At 40.7% G+C, this 21,799-nt stretch overlaps 1 protein-coding gene across 3 annotated transcripts in view; it reads right to left on the bottom strand.

The window, feature by feature from the left end:
- The window catches only part of KDM4C (lysine demethylase 4C), a 432,720-nt gene that overhangs the window by 8,187 nt on the left and 402,734 nt on the right, over nt 1–21,799 (bottom strand). For all 3 annotated transcript variants that reach the window (XM_042914120.1, XM_042914121.1, XM_042914122.1), the window contains one exon: nt 1,160–1,279. In XM_042914120.1, coding sequence (XP_042770054.1) covers nt 1,160–1,279 — 120 coding nt within the window. The remainder of the gene's footprint in view (nt 1–1,159; nt 1,280–21,799) is intronic.

The following is a 21,799-nucleotide window of genomic DNA, read 5'->3' as shown; positions in this document are numbered from 1 at the left end:
CCTTTAATTACATTGTGCTCTAGTTCCTGATTCAGTGTCTTATAATGTACTCTGCCACTTAAACCCCTGCCCCTTATCAGTCTTTGAACAATTCTAAGCTGAAACTGGCAGTCTTATCATTCTCCAGCTGTTTTTAATTTAATAGGCCTGAACCTTCTTACTCTTTTCTTCTTTTAACTTCAATCTTCCTGTTTTTGCTCTACTGCTTAGCTTGAGAATGTTGATTTCTGCCATCGTGTTACTGAAAGTACTACAATGTATGGATTCTAATAAATGTGTTCCTTTTTAAAGTCTGAAGGAGAGCCACCTGGGTGGCTCAGTTAAGCATCTGACTTTGGCTCAGGTCAAGATCTCACGGTTCGTGAGTTTGAGCCCAGCATTGGGCTCTCTGCTGTCAATGCACAGCCTACTTTGGATCCTCTACTTCCCTCTCTCTCGCTGCCCCTCCTGTGATCATTCTCTCTCTCTTTGTCTCTCTCAAAATAAGTAAATAAACTTAAAAAAAAAGTCTGAAGGAATACAAACGCACATCTGCCATCCATGTTGTTTTGTTAGAGTTTAACTCATTCTCATTTCTGACAGAGATAAAATATTTTCAGTTTAATTGCAATTGCACTCTTTAATAATATGCAGAGTTCCCTAGTTAACAGAATATCCAACCAATAGCTCTACTTTTCATTAAATAAGCACTCCATTAAGTTTAAGTGGACAAACGGCCACAACTGTGTCAACACACAGTTGATTTAGGTTTGCTGAGACACCCAATGGAGGTAAGTCTCTCAGGCAAAAGCCACCAACTCAGGGGCTGCTAGCTGATGAACAGCCATCACTGTCTTGGCATACAGTGAGATAAATCAGCCAATTAGTCTCTCCCCATATGATGTAAACACAAGAAAGCAGCCTACCATCCAGTCGCTTATCTTTGGGGCCTACCTATATTCTTTACAATTAAACCACTCATCAAATGCTAATAGAGTTTCCCAGTGTTGAATTTGGTAATAAAACTCCAATATCTGTGCCATCAGACATTGAATCTTTGCCTCCTTTAAAAAAGAAGAGGTGCTCCAAATTCATGTGGCCTATTCATCAGCAGCATACTGGATATACATGTGCCCTCTGGCTTCCTCTCAGTGAACATCTCACACAGGACAGCACTCACCTGGTACATGTGGGCAACATTTGATCCCAGATATTTTGCTCCATAGAGTTTGCCATCAGGCCACTTGACTTGGACAACTTCTCCCTCAGCAGGAGGGCCCAGTTTCACACAGTCTCGGCTCTGTGGAAGAAACACAGACAGGCTTTTCAAGGCAAGTGTCTAAGTGACTGCATTTAGAACTTAGCAAATGATGAACTCCTGGCAATTAAAAGGAGTTATTGCCTCTGTTTTATGGATTATGATCTTGCATGGGTGTTCAGGGGAAGAGATATGAGCCAAAGGAGTACTTAAAGATTCAGCCTACATCATAAAGTTGCAAAGGAGCCACCATAAGCCAAGCAGGAAAAAAACAGCAGCATTTACATTTGCTACTTGACAAAGAACTGTTCAGAGGGTAACTAAACTATGCATGGAAAGTCCTTTAGCTGAAGAATAGACCAGCTCATGATTTACAACACCTGACATTTATATAGCATTTTTGCAGTCAACTAAATGCTCTAACACACAACTCATTCGATCCTCATAATCAGTCCACAAAGTAAGCAGAGATTATTAATTATCCCCATTTTACTGGCAAGGAAACTGAGCCTCCAAGGAGGTGGAAGTGGGGCCAGGGAGGAGCACAGTGAGGTCCAAGCTGTCAGGCTGTGACAAAGCAACAAGGGAAAGGAAAGCAAGAAGCATCTGCAGCATGGCAGGTGAGGCTGGGAGGGTTGTGTGCTGTTTAGCAGGCCTCTTCGGAAGACCCTTGGACCTCCCCAGAAAGTCATGCTTCTGTTGGCTGTCCATTAAGTGACCAGCCCTCTTTCTTCTACAGGCATCCATGGTGGCCATCCAAAACCCATCTTCTTCTCACTCATGTCTTGGACTCAACAGTGCTTCCTCCTAAGGCAGGGGTTCAGAGAAAAACCCAGTAGTCCATCCTGGAAGGTGCTTGCTTTTTGGCAGGGAAGGGAGGTAACAGGTCAAATAAAATGTTTTCACAGACATAGTTTGCAAACTCTTAAATTTGTATGTATTGGGTATGACAGAGTGAAATTTTAATACAAATGAATTAAATACTTGACCTCTTTGGTAAAGTTTTTGCACATTTAGCAATTTGTGTTTTGCTAATACCAGTATTTTACTGATGAGGCCAATATGACTGATTGAAATGCACACTTGATCAATCAAGCTATAAATGCAGACTGGGCATGGTTCTATGGTTTAAATGAGAGGCGCACACGGGAAATACTTAGTTGTTTAGGACTAGAAATCCACCCTCTATTCCTTTCCATTACTAATAGAAATTTTGCATTATAAAGAAGTGGACATTTTATTGTTGGATTCAGAATACACATGAGAGGCTCAGCTGTTCATTTTCCTCACTGCAGATTCACTTCCATTTAAAGCTACGGGCAAAGAGAAACTTGTGTGCTCAGAAGCTCTATAGAATTGACAGTCTGCATCTAACTTAGTTAAACAAAAATAAGTTTCTCCTTGGCCTTCATAATATTTGGCCTTAGGGCATGCAGAATTGAAAGGGAAGGCTATAGAAATGTTTTCTAGCTATGTCCCTGGGGTTATCCTCTTACTTTCCATTTCCCTTCCAAAGATGAACCTGGTACTAAGAACACTGGAAAGTGCAGCTTCTAAATAGACACTATCCACTCTGCTAGCCTGGGAAGTGATATCAGCTCAGGGGTAACTGAGCTGAAACCTAGCAGAGTGGGGAATGGGGGAGGGGGCACAAGAGTATATTTCTTCCCTCTCTTCAAGTTTTCTTCCATGTGGAGGAAGCTCCATTGGGGTAAATGTTCCTGGTTTCTTTTCCACTCTCTCATTCATCCACTCTTCCAAGAGAATAAGCAGTGACTGAACTTTGTTGTTGAGTTCTCAAGGATATGGCATTTTCCAAACTATGCACCATAGAGCCCTGGGGCACCACAGCAAACTCACAGGGGCTCTGTGGGATATTTTCAGGGGAAACCCAGTGACACTCGTCAGACATCCAGCTTACCACTACTACTCTTAAGTTGTTTAGACCTAACTCACTTAATACATGGAACTGTGGACACTGTAAAAAAAATTGTGCTGAAATACTACTTGGCAATGAGAAAGAATGAAATCTTGACATTTGCAACAGTGTGGATGGAATTGGGGGGTATTATGCTAAGTGAAATAAGTCAGAAAAAAATATCATATGTTTTCACTCATATGTGGAACTCGAGAAACTTAACAGAAGACAATGGGGGAAGGGAAGGGGGGAAATAGTTTCAAACAGAGAGGGAGGCAAGTCATAAGAGACTCTTAAATACAAAGAATAAACTAAAGGTTGATGGGGGGAGCAGGGGAAGGGGAAATGGGTGATGGGCATTGAGGAGGGCTCTTGTTGGGATGAGCACTGGGTATTGTATCTAAGCGATGAATCATGGGAATCTATCCCCAAAACCAAGAGTGCACACTGTATACACTGTATGTTGGCTAACCTGATAATAAATTATATTTATATACTATATATATATATATATATATATATATATATATATATATAGTGTGTGTGTATATATATATATATATATATATATATATATATATATATATATATATAAAATTTGTGCTGAGATACCCAGGGGCTGTGAACCAGTAAAGCTTGGTAATTGTGGCTTTACCCCCTCACGTTCTCTTTCTCTTTGGAACCACCCTGTGGCCAGAGAACACAAGTCCTGCTCTGTTCCTTCCACAGAGAGGAGCTGGTGGTGTCCTGAAACCCTGTCACTAGGAGGCCTGTCTGATCCTCAGATGCAGTATTAGGAACTTTGTTTGCCCACAGATATAAAACCACACACTACAACATCTGCTTTACTAGTAATGAAGAAGATCTTTTCAGTCTCCAAATCCTGACTCCGTTGTCTCTTTTGCTTTTCCTCAGGCAGGATAAATTCTATTTATTGGGCCCTTATTTAATCCAAATGGAGGGAATTCAAGGCCTTGTGGAATACAGAACATGCACTCCCCATTTACTCACCTACCAAAAACAACTGCCAAGCAGGAGACTTAGGGTCCTTAGTTTTAGAGATCTGACCTTCGTCAGAGATTTTCTAACCTTTAAAATAAATCTTCACAACAAATCCTGACCTGAAATTTTAAGTACCATATCACTGAGGTATGGCAATGGCCACAGAAATGTGGTCTATGGCAATGGCCACAGAAATGTGGTCTAAGCAAAACATGAAGATACTTGAGCAATTTATCATAAAAACATACCTTGATAAATTAAATGTATGCAACATTACCATGTGAGAAATAATTATTTTTTAAAAAGGTGTTTGAGAAAAAAATGTCTGAGATACAGTGTGTTATCTGTCTTACCTGTCCATTTGCCCTTTACTCACAAGTCCCAATTTGGTATTGCCAGTGCCTGACCTCAAAGAGCCAATGTACAGCTCAGCCTCCACTAAGTTTACTCTGTGTCAGCCCCCCAAACCATGACAGAATCTAGTAAAGACATTGCAGTTATCTTTCTCAATCTTCTTGCTTTCAGGACTCTTTTTTTCTTTATTCATAGGAGAAGAAGAAAGAAAAATAACCATCCAACTACAATATACAACATAAAATTGGCTGTGAACTCCTTCCCTCCTCCACCACCAGGAGGCGTCCTTCTCATCCTCTGCCAGGTCAGTTAGCTGGAAGTGGTTTTATTTTGATTTGCATATAACTTCATTTAGTAAGTATTATTCACTGTTTACACCCCAGCTACTTTCCAAAAAGGATTTAAGGCAGCTCATAGTAAAACATAAAAAGGTTTATTTCCGTAACATCTAGTTTCCTCCATAGAGAAATGGTTTCAACTCACCAGCTGTCTCAAAATTTTGAGTTTGCTAGAAACCTTCTATGACTACATGGAGTACAAAGCATCCAAACAGGAATGGAAGCAGAAGCACACAGGCTGATGAAAAGAAGCTGGAAGGTTTGACACTGAGGTTCCCCTGGTCTCTCCAAAGCAGGTGTCTCCAGAACTGTCAGAGTCACTAATCCAGTGTCTGTTTACTGACCATCCGTGTGAGACACTAGAGGAGCCACCAATGCCCAGGGACAGAGGGCCTCTTGACCACACCTGGAGGCCTGTCAGCTCTGGGGCATGAGCACCTCAGGGTCTCTGCAAGGGAAATCCATGATCACTTCAACCAGAAAAGAACTTCTATTTGATTCATAGATTGGGTTTCAGAATAGGATTTCAGGTTTAAAGAAAAAAAAAGGTTTAAAAGGTTTCTGTCAAAAATCAAAAGTCTGAAAAATAAAATCACCTGTCTAAAACTGAGGGGATTTAGTTTGTGGAGAGCCCCAGTGAATGGTCTGACCCCTCTTTTAAAGACCTTCAGCTAGCTCACACTTCCCTGTGCTGTGCACAGGGAGTATGGCTCCTTACAGTATGGTCCCAACCATCAAGGCACACATTAAAAATCAAGATGCCAGGGGTGCCTGGATGGATCAGTCGGTTGAGCATCCGATTTTGGTTCAGGTGATGATATTGTGGTCCATGGGTTCAAGCCCTGTGTCGGACTCTTGTGCTGACAGCTTGGAGCCTGGAGCCTGTTTCAGATTCTGTGTCTCCCTCTCTCTCTGCCCCTCCCCTGCTTATGCTTTCTCAAAAATAAATAAACGTTAAAAAAAATTAAGATTCCAGCCTCCCACCCCCATAGCTCTGTGTGACCTAGGGGATTTTGTTAAAGCATTCTAGAATTTGAGATCTATTAAAGGATGTAAAGGATGTAAAATGCTAAAGAGGTCTTTTCCTAATGCAGTTCTTAGTGTGTTGCTGGAGCAAGTAAACACCTTTGCTGGGAAATTATATGCATTAATACTTTGACTAATGCATTTTCTTCAGTTGCTGTCTGGACCCTCAGAAGCAGTCTGGCTTCACCTGACATAAATAGCTGTTCACCATTTGCTGTACTGCCTCCAGGGACGTGTAAACCCCCCTAAAGCCTGCCAGGGCCCCGTCCACAGAGACACTGGTGTCTGGAGCTGCCAGTAAGCCTGTGGCTAGAACACTAAATAGATGATGTGAGAATTAAAGACAGAAATCATAATCACAGTCAAGAGCGGGCTTCTGGCTATGATTAAAGGGCTCTGATGAAAGGACTGGGATGGGTCACCAACCCAGGCAAGAGCATGGTGTCATATCACACTCCTGCCATAGTCGGGGCTGACTCCTGCACTTGCTCCACCAACTACAGAGACGAGACGAGCCGCCAGTCTGATTACCTGAATTCTGAAATCACTGTGTTCTTGGAACTTTTACTGGGGCCTATTGAAGGGACCTCTGCAAGTGGCTGTCCTTGAATGATGCCCGTTTTGCCATCCTCCCCCCCAGACCCAACCCCACCTCTGCTCCTAACATGTAGAAACCACAGAGCAGGCAACCCCGTCTATCAGTTCAGCTGTAGTACATGAAGACAGGGTACTTGAACTCCCAGTAGTTAATTGCCATATAGTCTGGAGCCTCTGGCAGTCCCCCTTGAGGACAACGCTTAAGTCACCAGGAGCAAACTGATACCCGCAGCTGCTGGCATTTTGAGGGATAATCACCTGCTCATTAATGGACTCTGGCAGGGATTAACAGACTGACTGATAGCCATGTACTAATTGTACTAGCTATCTATCATTTGGTTGGCTGCCCGGCATCTGAACCCCTATCTCCCTTGCAGGGTCTCAGTGGGAGAAAGAGCTAGCCTGCCATTATAGACACGGGAAAATGCCAGATACTCCCTTACCCAGCCTCCCTGGCAGCAGACATGGACAGGGGCCTGGCCAATTGGCTGTACCTGCTCAGGATGTAGAATCTGTGATCAGAGATGCAGGGAAGCAGCAGAGGGGAGAACAATCTCAGAAGGCAGCAGTGGCAGCCATAACAGCAGCACCCACGCACCAAAAAGGCACAGCAGGGGGCCAGGCTGACCACACACGTGGAAGTGGCTGTGTCCAGGTCCATGGCCCGGTCCTGTCCATGCTCCAACTGAGCAGCCTCCTTTGTTTTCACCTATGCTCTGACCTTGTCCTTTTGCATTCCTGGAGATTCTGTGGGCTTCCTAATAACTTCCCACTATATTCGTTTATTGCTTAAATTAGTTACGGTCACTTTTTGTTGCTTACAACTGACAACCCTGAATGGTAAGTAACTGCTGGTTTAGGTGATGGCAGATCCTTCCTCTCACAAACTAGAAAAGACACCTTTCATTTAATGGTGGAATATAAAACTGGGGAGCTTCCTAGACCACCCAATCCTCATTCAAATAATTTGAGGAAAGCCATCTTTCAAAAAAGAAAGGAACATATTCACAGCACCACTTACCTAATCACAAGGCTTGGCCCTAGATCATTTGTGACTGTCCCCGGACTTTTCATAAATACCACAATCTGAAGAGGTACTCTCTTTAAGGATATCCACAAGAATGCAACCCAGGCCATAAAGGTAAGTCTCCAAGTATCCTAATCAATGGTAGGCTCTCAAGTGGACTCTTTTGAAGGGAATGCATCATATTTGGATGCATTAAATTCTGGACTATTTGTTAAATAGAAGTCATATTTCATATCACCCTTCATGTAGAGATAACAAATATAGAAAATACTTTAATACTATTTTTCTTAATAATTCTTTGTTCTGAGTATCTACTATAATTTCATTAGGGGAAATTACAGATTTTTTTTAAAAAGATATAAAAAACAAAAACAACCCAGATTTCCATCACCCAGAAGTAAATGCTGTTACCACCTGTTAGGATGGCTAAAATCAAAAACACAAGAAACAAGTGTTGGCAAGGAAATGGAGAAAAAGGAATCTTCATGCACTGTGGTGGGAATGTAAACTAGTGCAACACTCTGGAAAACAGTATAGCGCTTCCTCAAAAAGTTAAAAATAGAACTACCATATGACCTAGTAATTGCACTACTGAGTATCTACCCAAAGAAAGTGTAAACATTAATTTGAAAGGGTTACATGCACCCTGATGTTTATAGCAGCATTATCTACAAAAGCCAAATTATGGACCCAGCCCAAGTGTCCATCAACTAATGAATGGATAAAGATATGGAATATACATACAATGGAATATTGTACAAAAGAACGAATACAAAAGAACGAATCTTGCCATTTGAGATGACTTGGATGGATCTAGAGAGTATAATGCTAAGCAAAATAAGCCAGAGAAAGACAAATACCATATGATCTCATTCATATGTGGAATTTAAGAAACAAAACAAATGAACAAAGGATAAAAAGACAAACCAGAAAACAGACTCTTAACTACAGAGAACAAACTGATGGGTTACCAGAGGGGAGGTGGGTGGGGAGTGGGTGAAATAAGGGGACTAAGAATACCCTTATCATGATGAAATGAAAAATGTATAGGATTTAATCTCTATATTGTATACCTGAAATGGATATAACTGTATGCTAACTATACTGGAATTAAGATTTTAAAAAAATTAAATGCTGTTACCATTTGGATTAATCTCTATGCTTCTCTGATTTTTACAAAGTAGGACCTCCTATATATACATAATTATTTTTCATAACTACAAACTTTATTTTCTTTCACATGGAGCACAACTGAGCTCTCTAAAGAGGCAGACAAAGCCGCCTTTTGTGAAGAGCTCAGTGTTGCAGTCCATGCCATGTTTTTTCAATCATTCCACACCATTTGGAGGGAAGAGGTCTTTCTTTTTACTGTGGTAAAATAGACATAACATAAAATTACTATTTTAATCATTTTTCAGTACACATTTCAGTGGACTTCACAGTGTAGTACAACCATCACCACCATCCTCTCCAGAAATGTTTCATCATCCCAAACTGAAACTCTACATCCACTAAACACTAACTCCCCACTCCCCTCTCCTCCCAGCCCCAGGTAACCTCCATTCTACTTTCTGTCTCTATGAACTTGATTATTTCTAAGCACCTCATTATAGGGGAAATCATATAATATTTGTCCATTTGTGTACATATATAATTTTGTGCCTTGCTATTTATCCCCTATAACTACATTATAAGCATCTTCTTAGTTATGAATTATCCTTTAAAAACTCCATTTTACTGGCTGAATACATGCAACACTATGGCTATTCCTCAATTAATTTAACCACTTTCCCACTGTAATATTTCCCACTGTATATTTGTCTTCATGAATCTTTGTCCAAATTACTGACTATATTCTTAAAGTCTTGCAATAGGAATACGTTGGTAAAAAGTCATATAAACTATTAATAAAGTTGCTTTCATTAAGCTTTGAAAAATTCAACATCAGACTCATTTCTCTCATTCAGTAAATCTTAACCACCACAGAAAATTCTGATTCAGTCAATCTAAGGTAGGGTCCAAGCTAAATGTTCTCCCAAACAATATGATGGTTGGCCAGATTGATAATCACTGTTCAAGATTATCTCCGGAATACACTTCTACGTATAAAGAAAAAACTAATTCCAAGCTGCTTCCTCTGAATGTAACTTTTCTACAGTGAGAGACATCTAACATACTTGAAAGAAAACTTGGAATGTCCTCACACTGAGGAACTTATCTGTGCTCTGTCCTAGTTATGTAACACTGTCATTGCAGCCTGTAGGATAATGGTTTCAGGCCAACCTGCTTCCACACTGACACTCATTATTTAGGGAAAACTGCAAGTTTGATGTCCAGCTTTCCTTTTTAATAGTTTTTTTTTCTTTTGTAAGGGAAACACACACACAAACACCCTTTCTCTACCCCCAAGATGTTCTGTTTGTCTCTGTTAAGCTGGGGCAATGCCTCGTTATTCCCTCAACCAGCTAGATTCTTTCCCAGCAGTCACACTTTGCCAATGCCCTGACACTTAACCACACCCGTCTTATAAAACATAGCGTCTTCTCTGCAGGGAACACAACACTGACACTTATTTGCTGAATTCCTGAGGGCCAAGTTTAGCATACACTTTCCCTTTAGCTATAAGCCAAGAGTGGATACCATGCCTGGTAAAAATACTGATGTGACAGAGATGGAGGTTGTTTTATTTTTCTGAATGTTACCACAGCATTAAACCTCAGAAAATATTTTTCTTTTTTAAAAAATGTTTATTTTTGAAAGAAGGAGAGAGAGAGAGAGAGAGAGAGAGAGAGAGAGGAGAGACAGGGAGGCAGTGGGGGAGGGCAGGAGAGACTTGGGGACAGAGGATCCGAAGTGGGCTCTGCACTGACAGCAAAGAGCCTGAGGCAGGGCTCAAACTCACAAACCATGAGATCATGACCTGAGCCAAAGTCGGATGCTTAACCAACTAATCCACCCAGGTACCCCCAGACAATATATTTCTAAAAGAAATCACATCTTTATGTTATTAGAAATAGGTGAGATTCTGGCAAGCAAAAGCTTTAAAAGGCACAGAAAACACAAAGTTGGGCAGTCTCTTTAGAAATTATCTTCCAGTTCTTTTAAGTGAAGACAGTATAAGAAAAGTCATTAACTAGAACCAGGGGTGACACTGGGGAGCTCATCTAATAGCAAGGGCATGTGAGAGAGGGATATGGAGACAGCTAAGGGAGGTGGCTATGAAGTGCCAACAATGGGTCCTCTGCATTCTTGGGACTGGAGAGGATTAATGGCATTGAAAGGCTCATTCACTCACTAGCTACACATCTTTGAGAGAGACCACCTGCCTTCCCAGCCTTTTCTCCCTCCCTCTAGCATATTATAAGTGTCTCCTCTGTGCCTAATCCTGAACTCAGCACTGGGAAAAGAGAGACAGAAAGAGTCCTTTTGAAGTCATTTCCCCAAGGAATTCAAGTCCAGTTGGGGACTTAAATGTTTAGATGAGTATCTGCAATACAAGGTACCATATGTGATTGTAGTGAGTGGCAAGGAGGTGGGAACACTGTGTCCATGACTCACCCTCCCATGACACCAACTGTGTCAAGGACTTTCAGCTAGAGATTAACCAAAATTCCTTCCTATCTTCCCCTCAGAGTTAAACCACCCTCCACATGAACTGACTTAATTAAAACCCCCATTCAGGACTCTCCTGCACTCACCTGGCTAGGTGTATGTGAATGCTTTCGAAACTATGGTGAGAGCAGCAATGCAGTCCTTAAAGACAGATGTTAGAGGGAGAAGTGAGCTGGCAGCTCTAGCAGAGCTTTGTGGGGATCCACTGTTGGAGGCTCTGGCATTAGCAGTTTGATTTTATTGGGGCTCCTATAGTTGGCCAGGCTATCCCACTGACTATGTTGAGTGGTGTGGCCAAGTCAGGAGGACAAAGGTGTTGCCCTGACCCCTCTCTCTACTTCTCAAGAGTGTTCTAAAATGATGTCACCAATGATTGCAAGGCCAATGCCCCATAACACCAGGAACCCAAACAGAAAATCTTCTAAAAGCCCCAGAAATGCAAACCACTTGAAAAGGGAATTTGTATATTTAAAGCTCTCTGGTACTTCTTCTTAGATCTCCTTTTCAATAACCTCTCCTTTTATAAAGGTTTGGAGTATGTGTCATTTCCAAGTGTTACTGGGAATCTCATGCTTAGGCACCTCTGACCAATGAGCTGACTGAAAACAACTGGCTGCTACCACCAAAAATAACCAGAAATAGTCACACTACTACTTGAGTGTTTATTATGTGCTGGGCACCACACTGACTGCTTTATATTATATTTCAATAATTCTAACAATAATCCTAGTATTTATTATTATCTCCAGTTTAGGGTTAAGGTAACTGGTGTCAACTTCCTTGCCCAGGTTTGCATGGCTGTCTGCTACACATCAAGTTCCTCCCACCTCAGACAGAGCTGCATCTTCCTCCTGTTTTTCCTGCAGACACCAATGCATCAGCACCCCAGGACTGTAACTCTTCATACTCAAATAAGGAAAAAACATTGCCATCTATAGGACAGATCTTTCCCCCTTTATATAGTTGTTGGCAGAGGCTAAAATGCATGAGGGGAACAAATATTTTACTATGTCAATAAAAATGTATGTTGTAAAAGAGAGAAAGACAGCCTTGAGGTGAATTTCTCTATCATGATTTCTAAAAATAACTGTCAGTTCCAAAAGCTGGAAAAAGATGAGGAAAGGAAAGATAAGGGTAAGCATTATGAGAAGAGAAGGCTCTCCTGTGCTCATGCGCCACAACAGGAGCTCTGTGATCAGAAGAGGAGTGCCAGGCCCACGCCAGCCTCTGTGGATTCTTGATCTGCTCCACAGTGTACATTCCACTTCCCAGAGCAGCTGCACTGAAGCGGCACAGGGTGCAGCTTCCAAGGTCTGGGGTCACACCGCCTGGGGTCAAAGAAGAGCTGTGACTGGACACAAGCTACTTTATCTCCTTACACACTGGTGTCCTCATCAGTCAAATGCATATAATAACACAACCTTAAAGGATTGGTGAGTGAATTGGGGCTAAAATATATTTAGAAGGAGAGGAGAAGAGAAAGAAACGCACAGCACAGTGACTGGCAGCTGGTGAGTTTGAAGTGAACTGTGACTGGATTTAATTCATATCAACAGGGAACATCTGGAGGATGATAGCAAGGGGACAGAAAACCTTGGGAGCAGATGATCCTTGAGGTTTAAAACTGTGAAGATGCACTGAGAAGCCAAGAAGCTACTAAAAAGGTTATCAGACAAGGGTATCCTGGTTGAAATCCAAAACAACCCAGCAGGGTCGATAAGCAGGTGTCATCTCCTACCTAGGTAGAGAAGCACAATCATGTGCCCCAGTCACACGGCCAAAAAGTGGATGAGTGGGGTAGTCATTCATTCAACACCCACATTTCAAGCATTTCTCGTGTTCTCAGAACACTGGGGTTACTAGTGAGAAAAACAGATGTGGCTTTCTACTTCATGCAACTCTTTAGTGGAAAACACAGACATTAAAATAAAGAATAAAAATAAAAACGTTAAGTGTAGGAACTCCTGCATCATAGAATTACAGTGCAAAGTATTTTACCAGAAAGATTATTAGCACACTATGTGGTTATTATATTCCAGAGAGCTTCAAGACGCCTCAAGAGATGGAAGAACTAAAATGAAATTTTGACCCAAGAATCTGAAAGAGTCCAGACAGAGAAAACCCAGAGAAAATAAATCATGAAATAAGGAGGTCTGTGAATGGTTCAGATTTAAAAAGAAAAAATAACTTTTTTATTATAAAAATAAAACATGCTCATATGGAAACTATAAGAAGGTGGTAAAGTTGAAATCATAATCACCTATGATTACATTCTCTAGAGATAACATTTCAACGCATTTCCTTTGAGGATTTTCCCTTCACACATTTATATTTTTATATATGATTGGGATCATACTGTACATACTGATTTTTCCATTTATTAAACATCCTTTAAAATATTATTTTTAATAGCTACATAAATAATTCACTTAGTGTTCCTCCCAGGTGCACTGGTAAGTGTTCAATGCCTAGGTCTAAAGAACAAGGAGATGTAATGTTTACATGGTCAGACTGGGTTTAGGCACAGTGTTCTCACATCTGAGAGCAACATTTGGAGTGGGGTACTGTCCAAAAAATTTCATCCTGAGGGGAGTCCTGGAGCAAGAGCACTCTTAAAACCACTTTCTTATGAGATCATTCATTGCTCCCCACAACAAATATGTATTTTTTAATTTTTTTTTTATGTTTATTCATTTTTGAAAGACAGAGAGAGAGAGAGAGAGCACAAGCCGGGGTGGGATGGAGAGAGACGGGGACACAGAATCCGAAGCAGGCTCCAGGCTCTGAGCTGTCAGCACAGAGCTCGACGCGGAGCTTGAACTCACGAACGGTGAGATCATGACCTGAGCCGAAGCCGGACGCTCAACAAACTGAGCCACCCAGGGTCCCCCCAACAAATATGTATTAAGTGATGAGGCAGGAGGACTGTTTTGTTTGGATTTGAGAAGACTCGGGAGGAACCTGAGAGTCCTCCACAAACACATGAAGAGCTGTGAGTAAAGAGAGAATGGGCTTGTTCATTTTTGCCCCGGGAGTCAACTGAGACTGGCTCTTGGGGTGCTATTTAGGCTCCATGCAAAGAAGTCAGTGGTTTCTAATTATTACAGCAACAAATTGGTAGTGAGCTCCCTGTCACTTGTAGTGTTCAACAATGGACCTGAAGTCACTCACCAGGGCTATGATACAGGAGACTTCCTGCAAGGCGTGAGAGTTTGAGGGAGTCACAGAGGAGGGTCAGAGGAGGCTGTGAGTGGTTCAAAGGCTATGGTGGGAGGAGGCTGCACACTTACCCCTTAGCCTGTCTTATTTATGCAGAAGCCCTGAACTGTGCCAGTGGTTATCAGAGCTTTTAGACAAGAGACTCCCTGGCTAAGATTCTCTCATTGAGGGGCCTGGCCAAGCCTCACTGATGTTACAGTGGATTAGGACTATGGTTCCTAAATTTCTAACACTCTTGTCAAGTGCTGTTCCTCTCTCACTGAAGTGTTGAGAATGGAATATGCAACGAATGGAAAGAAGAATCCAGCACAAATGGACAGTTATCTTCTCCCTTAATCTAATTTCAGTCACTCTGTGGCTATGCTCCTTCAGCTCTTTATAACGTCAGCTTCCTCCATGGCCAAAGAAAGGGGTATCCTTCTGCATCAACACCCCAAGGAAACCTATTCCCTCAGCACAACCTCATTCTCTGGAGGGCACATAAAAAGGTCTGTTTTAACTTAACCAACTGGGTAACTCTCAAGTGGGTGAAGCAAAAACATAGAAATGATGAAAGAGACAGCTGTGTGGCCTCAGCCTACTGCTGTGGAAAAGGCTTTTTTTACAAAGCTTTTGTGGTAACATGAACAACTGCATAAAGATATCATGGTGTGTAAAAATATGCCAAGGATTAATTACTCCTGGGCTAAGACCTAAGAATAGCTTGGTCCTTCCTCCAGGCTCCAAATGATACTGCAGTATACAAATTGCCCATCATGGTGCAGTGTGTGCCGTGTGCCCAAATCAACAGTCACTTCCCAGCCCTCAGCCTGGCCCAAGCTGGCCCGGATGTAGTCCTTCACACCTACAATACAGGTGGTCATCAAGGCCTGGAATCACGAAAGGGAGATGTGTGTGCAGAAGAGTGGACAGCTAGGCCAGGGGAACATTCCAATGCTTATAATCAGAAATGATTAAGGATAATCCATTTGCTTTCTTTCAGAAGAGGCCTAAGAGATCCCCGGTGGCCAATGTCCCCATTTTAAAGAGAAGGGAGAAGGATTGAACAGTGAAATGACTTGCATAGAGTCACAGCTCACTAAGAGATGGCTATCATTTGATTTAATTTTGCATTTCACAGCCCAGCAGTGCAAGATTTGGAGTAAATGACTAACATCTGGAAAGGATTCCACAGAGGGGTTTAAACAGGAAGGGGTGAAGACAAATGAAAGGATTTCTGAGAATATGATTTGTCAAAAAATGTCAGCCCGTATTATATTAAATTCAGAAGCAGACAAGTCCTGAAGCATATGTATGTACAAATGAAGTAATCCAGAATTTCCTCAAAGTTGCAAATGTGCCTGAGGATAACAATAAAATGTGAGCAACCCCATTTTATAAATATTTCCTATGTAAGCCACTGCTTCTATCTGTTAATTCATATGTCCTTCTTTTCAGATTTAATGCAAATGCATAAACTTAAATCATGTTCATAACAGACTGTCTTATAAAGAACAGGACGTGCATAATTACTACCAGCCTATCTCCACAGAGGCTAGTCTGTTCATAAATGGCAGACACATAAATAAGATAGTTGGGGAGAGGATAATGAACCAATCTATTTACTCAACACTATTACCCTTAAAAAGAAGTCAGAAATTTCAGAAACTCCCTAAACGATTTTTTGTGTTGTCAAAAGACTCAAATCAAAATAATCTTAATGTGAAATTAAGGAGAATTTTGCTGTTTTTATGTTCCCAGACAAGAATGAAACTGATATGTAGATAACACAGTATTGTCAGATTTCTCCAAACAAGAGCTTTTAATCCAAAGACTTAAAAATACATTAGCGAAAGGGCAGGGCATTTAGCTTTACTGATTACACTCAAGCCTAGAATGCCTGGTTCAGCATTACACTGGGGATTCTGTTGTGCCCTTTTTCTGATAGTTAACAAACCTTTGAAACAGGAACCTCTTTGTTATTTTCACACTGGTTATTAATCTTTATTTGAAGCCTGATTCTTGCTAACATCTGTCTTGCCTAAAGAACACTGAGTAGTCAATTAACATTTCAGTTATGATATGGTCTTTTTTTTTACTCTCCTCCCTCAAAACACATGAAGTTTTGTTAGCATTCTCCTTACTCCCCTTGAAACATATACTCATAGTTTTCAATTGATGTAGATTTGCAAGTACTGGCAACTGTGAACCAAAATTATGCCACAGGGAGGGGGATTACAAGGTATGTGGGCATCTAAGAGAGAGGTCAGTGGATGTGATACAGGCACCAGAACAGCTGAGCCTGGGTTTTGTAGGTTAAACTAAGAGGGGGTGGGGTAGGTAAAATCCCAGAAATGATACTGTGGAAAAGCAAGTATGGAAGTAGAGGAAGAGAAAAGGAAACAGCTTTTCAGCAAATGGTTTTAACATCCATCACTAACAACCAATTAGCAATAATATTAATAGTAAACAGGATGCGATTTTGAGCTTTTAGCAAGTCAATATTCTGCCAAGTGCACTCAAACAAAAATCTGCATGCACATACACACCCATGAAGCTTGCATATGCATCTTAAAAATCTTGGGAAGATATACAAGCATCAAGTGGGGCAGTACTCAGATGTGGGGTGCTGCAGGGACTTGTACTTTTCTGTATTTCTTGAACTTTTGACAACCATGGGTATGTTATATGTGCATATGTGATTGTTAAATATTGGCTGCTAATTCTTATCACTGTGAATCAAACACATTTTGTCTACCAATGTAAATCACTGAATCTCTCCCTTAAAAGAAAGGTGCATCTTCCAAACAAGGGATGTTCAAGATTCTAGAAGGCCATGCAGTCCACCTCCTTCAGAAAATAAGAGCTCTTCCCAGGGCACACAGCAGATGCATCATCCTTACACTGGTTCATGGTGCGGCAGCGCTGGGGTGATGAGGCACAGCAACTAAAGGCAAAGGGAGGTAAAAGATCCAAGCGGGGGGAGCTCCCAGACAACATGCACAGAAAGCAGGTGAGTGCTCAAGAGAGCTATAGATCAAGGGAATGTAGGGTGAGCTGTACAGTGAGGCCAAAGTCTACATATGTGCAGTTGGGCTAAATTTAAATGTTTGTGTGTCAGGGGTGCCTGGATAGGTCAGTCTGTTAAGCGTCCAACATTGGCTCAGCTCATGATCTCACAGTTCGTGGGACCGAGGCCTGCACTGGGCTCTGTACTGACAGCTCAGAGCCTGGAGCCTGCTTCAGATTCTGTCTCCCTTTCTCTCTGCCCCTCCCCCACTCATGCTCGCTCTCTTTCAAAACTAAACATTTTTTTTTAATTAAAAAAATAAATAAGTAAAGTTAAAAAAAATAAATGTCTGTGGGTCAAGATGGAAGCCCCAGAAAGGGTAAATATGAATCCATTTTGGTGGCTATATTGTCATGTTGAAGAATTACTGAGCAAGCATCCACTGTTCTATCAAATGGGTGAGAGAGAAGTTAATTGTGTGTATGTATGTGTGTGTGTTACAATATGTTCATTCAGAGATGAAAATGGAGTGCCTGACCATGCCATTTCTGAAATGTGTGATGTCTGTTCTCAGACTGTAGCATGAGGTCTTTTCACTCAACATCCCTTCAACACTGAGGCAAATAAAAACACAAAAACCCCAAAACCGATGCTTTGTAAACCAGAGGTCTTGGGATGGCCCTAAAAGCAGTAACTACTCTAGATGGGAAAAGCAAGCAAGCAAGAAAGAAACTCCAATATAGCCAAGTCTGATCTCATAATCTTGGCCCTAAAACCTGGGCTACTTCCAACATTCCCTCATTGACAGGTGTGACCTTCCATTTGGCTAAGCAAGCCAGAACCCTGGGGATCACCTTTGACTTCTTTTTCTTCCTCAGCTCCAGTATCAGTTCACCACTGAGTCCTTTTCAGATTCTTCCACTGCTCCTAACTTAGTCCCAGCTACATCGCCTCTCCCCTAATCTACTGAAATGCTCTCCTAACTGGTCTCCCAGCATCTACCATGGCCTACTCTCCAATCTGTCTTCTTCACTCTAGCCAAAGAAAATACTTCATAACAAATCTCTTCATGTTGAATTCTGCTTAAGACCATCAATGGCTTCTCCCTGCTCTTAGAATAAAGACCCAACCCTATAACATACTCTTCCAAACCTAGCCTACTCTGGCCCTTTCCTCCTCTCTAGCCTCATCATTTACCTCTTTCAGCAACCTGAGCAGGCCATGCTCCTTCCTGCAACAGCTCTTGTGTGTGCTTTGTTTGGGATACTCTCCCTCTGTCCTTTGTCTAGCTAATATACTGATTACTCATCTATATAAGGTATTTTTGGTTACATGCTCTTATAGGATTATATGCCTATCATCCCATGGCTCATCTCAGTTTTAAGTACATTTTTATTAGCATAACTGTTGTAGGTCACTCTTTCCCTCTAGATTGTAAATTAGATGAGAGCAAAAACCATTTCAATTTTATACATCATGTTTCACCCCGTACAATGTTTGGCATGTAATAGGTGCTCACTGTAAACAAATTTTTATGGTAAAGCTACCACTTACTTAAGAGTAAGATATCCCTTGACTAGGGAATCCATAAATCACCATATGCAGGTATCCAGATGCAGTTAATGAAAGTCCTGCCCCTAGGGGAGTTCCTTCTCTACAAGAGGAAGGGCCTCCTGGGGGAGCATCAGCCTTCCACATCCATATAAGCCCCTCATGCCTGGAGAAGAAAAAGGACTTGAGCACCAACACAACGGTTTCCCCATCCTCATTAGACTGCCCCTGGAGGAGACCCACTTGTAAATATATATCAGTTAGATATTTGTCCTTTCAACTTCATACAAAGCAAAATGTAACACAAAACAAAACTCTATAGAAACATAGTAATGACATGGGGCAGAGTTCAGGATAAATAATATAAAAAAATGGTTTTACTAGTATTGAAATAAATTTTATAACTAAATAAGATATTAAATTTAATACACAAATCATTTAAAAATTCTTTGGCCAGGAAGGGAATAAAATACCTAGTAAGAAGTGGAAGCAAAGTTATAAAACCTACTAGTAGCATCCTGGAATAAGGCTTGTTGCATGATGAGATAATTTCCAAAAGATATGTCTTACCTCATTAGGGAATCTCACTTAATGTCAATGGTGCTCATGTTTATGTTCTCTTAATAGCTCTCTTACAGTTCCTATTTCAACAGGGCTTCAGATCCTGGCTGCTTAGGATGCAGCAGCTACAGCCTGACTTGTTTTGTGCTAGTCACTGCTTTTACGGTATAAATCAAGTAAACCACTTTAGAAGATTAAACTTTATCTTTTACTCCCCACCAAAAAGAGGATAGCACATACAAAGGAATCATTAGGTCAGAATATTCTTAATTAAAGGCTAAAAAGGGTAAATATAAGGCATATTGTAAAAACAGTAGCCTATAAATATATTGTTATAACTATACTACTGGAAATATGCATAGTTATAATCCTCCTCCCCTTCTATTGAGTTGTTAGCCATTAATCTACAGAAGGCATTTTTTCAGGCACTGATCACATCAGCATTAATTACTGTTGGAAAACCCTGCTTGGATCTGAAAAACCGGGTATAAAACATTATTTAACACATTGTACTATTATAAAGGAGCAAAACATTTTTTATGTTTAATGATACTGGATAAAATATCTAAACCATAGAAGACCTGGAAGCATAATATCCTCTATCTTATAGAAGCAAGAAATCAGATGGTGCAAGGCTGCTAATCTACAGAAACACGTACAACCAACAAATATTATAGCAGGTCACAGCTTTCAAGTTTTCTACTTACTTCTCAGCAGAGAACATTCTCTGAGGGAAAGAATGGAAACTGAAGGAAAAGCACACTGTAGTCTCCCTTTACATCATTCCTCCTCTCCCTTTACTCACATACTCTAGCTTCAAAATAAAATTTGCTTAGTAAAACAGAAGGCAAGTTTTATTACTGGTTCTCTCTCACCCATGAAAATCAGCTAACCTCTTTCAAATAAGGTATGAAAAGGAAATAATAAAATGAGTGCAGTGTCAGTTCATCAATAAATAGATAGCACTGACTTCTGGATATACTTATCAAACAATAATCTAAGTTCACTCTACTACCAAAATAATTTAAACCCCATGGTCAAATAGGAACATAAACTCTGTTGATTTATGAGCTCAATATCTTCTGGGATATGTCACCAATTTATGTGCTATATCCCAGTGTGTTAGCACCTGGGGTTGGCTAGAGGTGAAAGATAATGTAAAAGGGCTTGTAAACAGGAATCTCCCTGTTGACTGTTTGCCTCAGGAAGCTCTCACTGTTAGCTATATATTTCAGAAATTGTATGCAGAACATCGTTCTTACAACTGTGCTACAGGAAGGGTCAGTTCCAGAAAATTTAAGGCATTTATAAAACATGTATGATCATATCACACTCAGGGTCAGTATAAAGGTTTGACACCAAAATGAAGTTAGAGCAAGGAAAGATTTTAAAGTTTGAAACCTCACATCATAAACAGCTAGTGTGCCATTTTTATTTAAAGAGGAATAGAGGGTCAATAATGAATGGTGACAGTCTGATACTGTGACGTGAAGCAACAGTGACAACTGGCCACATATTCATTAAAAGAAATGAAGAATTTTCATTATGTTTATATTTTCTATTAAACGGAAGTCGATTCAGCCCTCTAAGATTTAGAAACGATGTCACTGATATTCACAGTTTGGAGCTGAATATTCATGAGGAGCCTGTTAAGACCACTAGAGACATTTCCCAATAGTCCTGGCTCTCCAGTAGACACAGGTAACAGCAGCTGCATTGACACCATGGGTCTCTTAGCCCTCTTTTCACAGCACATGAAATTTACTTCATCTGAACTAGTGGTTTCAAATTTTTTCAGTGTTTGGGGCACCTGGGTGGCGTGTTGGTTAAGTGTCCGATTCTTGGTTTTGGCTCAGGTCATGATCCCAGGGTTGTGGGATGGAACCCTGAGTTGGACTACATGCTGAGAGCAAGAAGCCTGCTTAAGATTCTCTCCCTCTCTCCCTCTGCCCCTCTCCTGCTTGCTCAAGCATGCATGCACACTCTCTCCCTCTCTCAAAATAAATATTTTTTTTAATTCAAATTTTTTCAGGGCTAGAGGCTTGTTTCTTCAAATAAATCATATGTGGAATCCCAATCACTGAAGGCTTGGATCCTGCTCTAAGAACTAAATATTACCTGGAAATGGCATAAAAATTACAATATAAATGTTGACTCAAATTTAAAAACAATTCTTAACATTGACTATGAGTTTTAAGATAACATACTAATTGTCAAAAGTATTACTTAGAATAACAAATTTAATACTTGAATGTGTGAAAGGCTATTAATATTAAATCATTTAATATTTAATTCAATGAGTATTTATTATCTTACTATAATCCAGGCCATGTACTGAGAACAAAGTACATAATAGTAATTCAAACAG

Source organism: Panthera leo, chromosome D4 (assembly GCF_018350215.1).
Source record: "Panthera leo isolate Ple1 chromosome D4, P.leo_Ple1_pat1.1, whole genome shotgun sequence".
NCBI classification, from domain to species: Eukaryota; Metazoa; Chordata; class Mammalia; order Carnivora; family Felidae; genus Panthera; species Panthera leo.
Note: the sequence above shows the minus strand (reverse complement) of the source record. Positions and strands in the feature narration are given on the sequence as shown.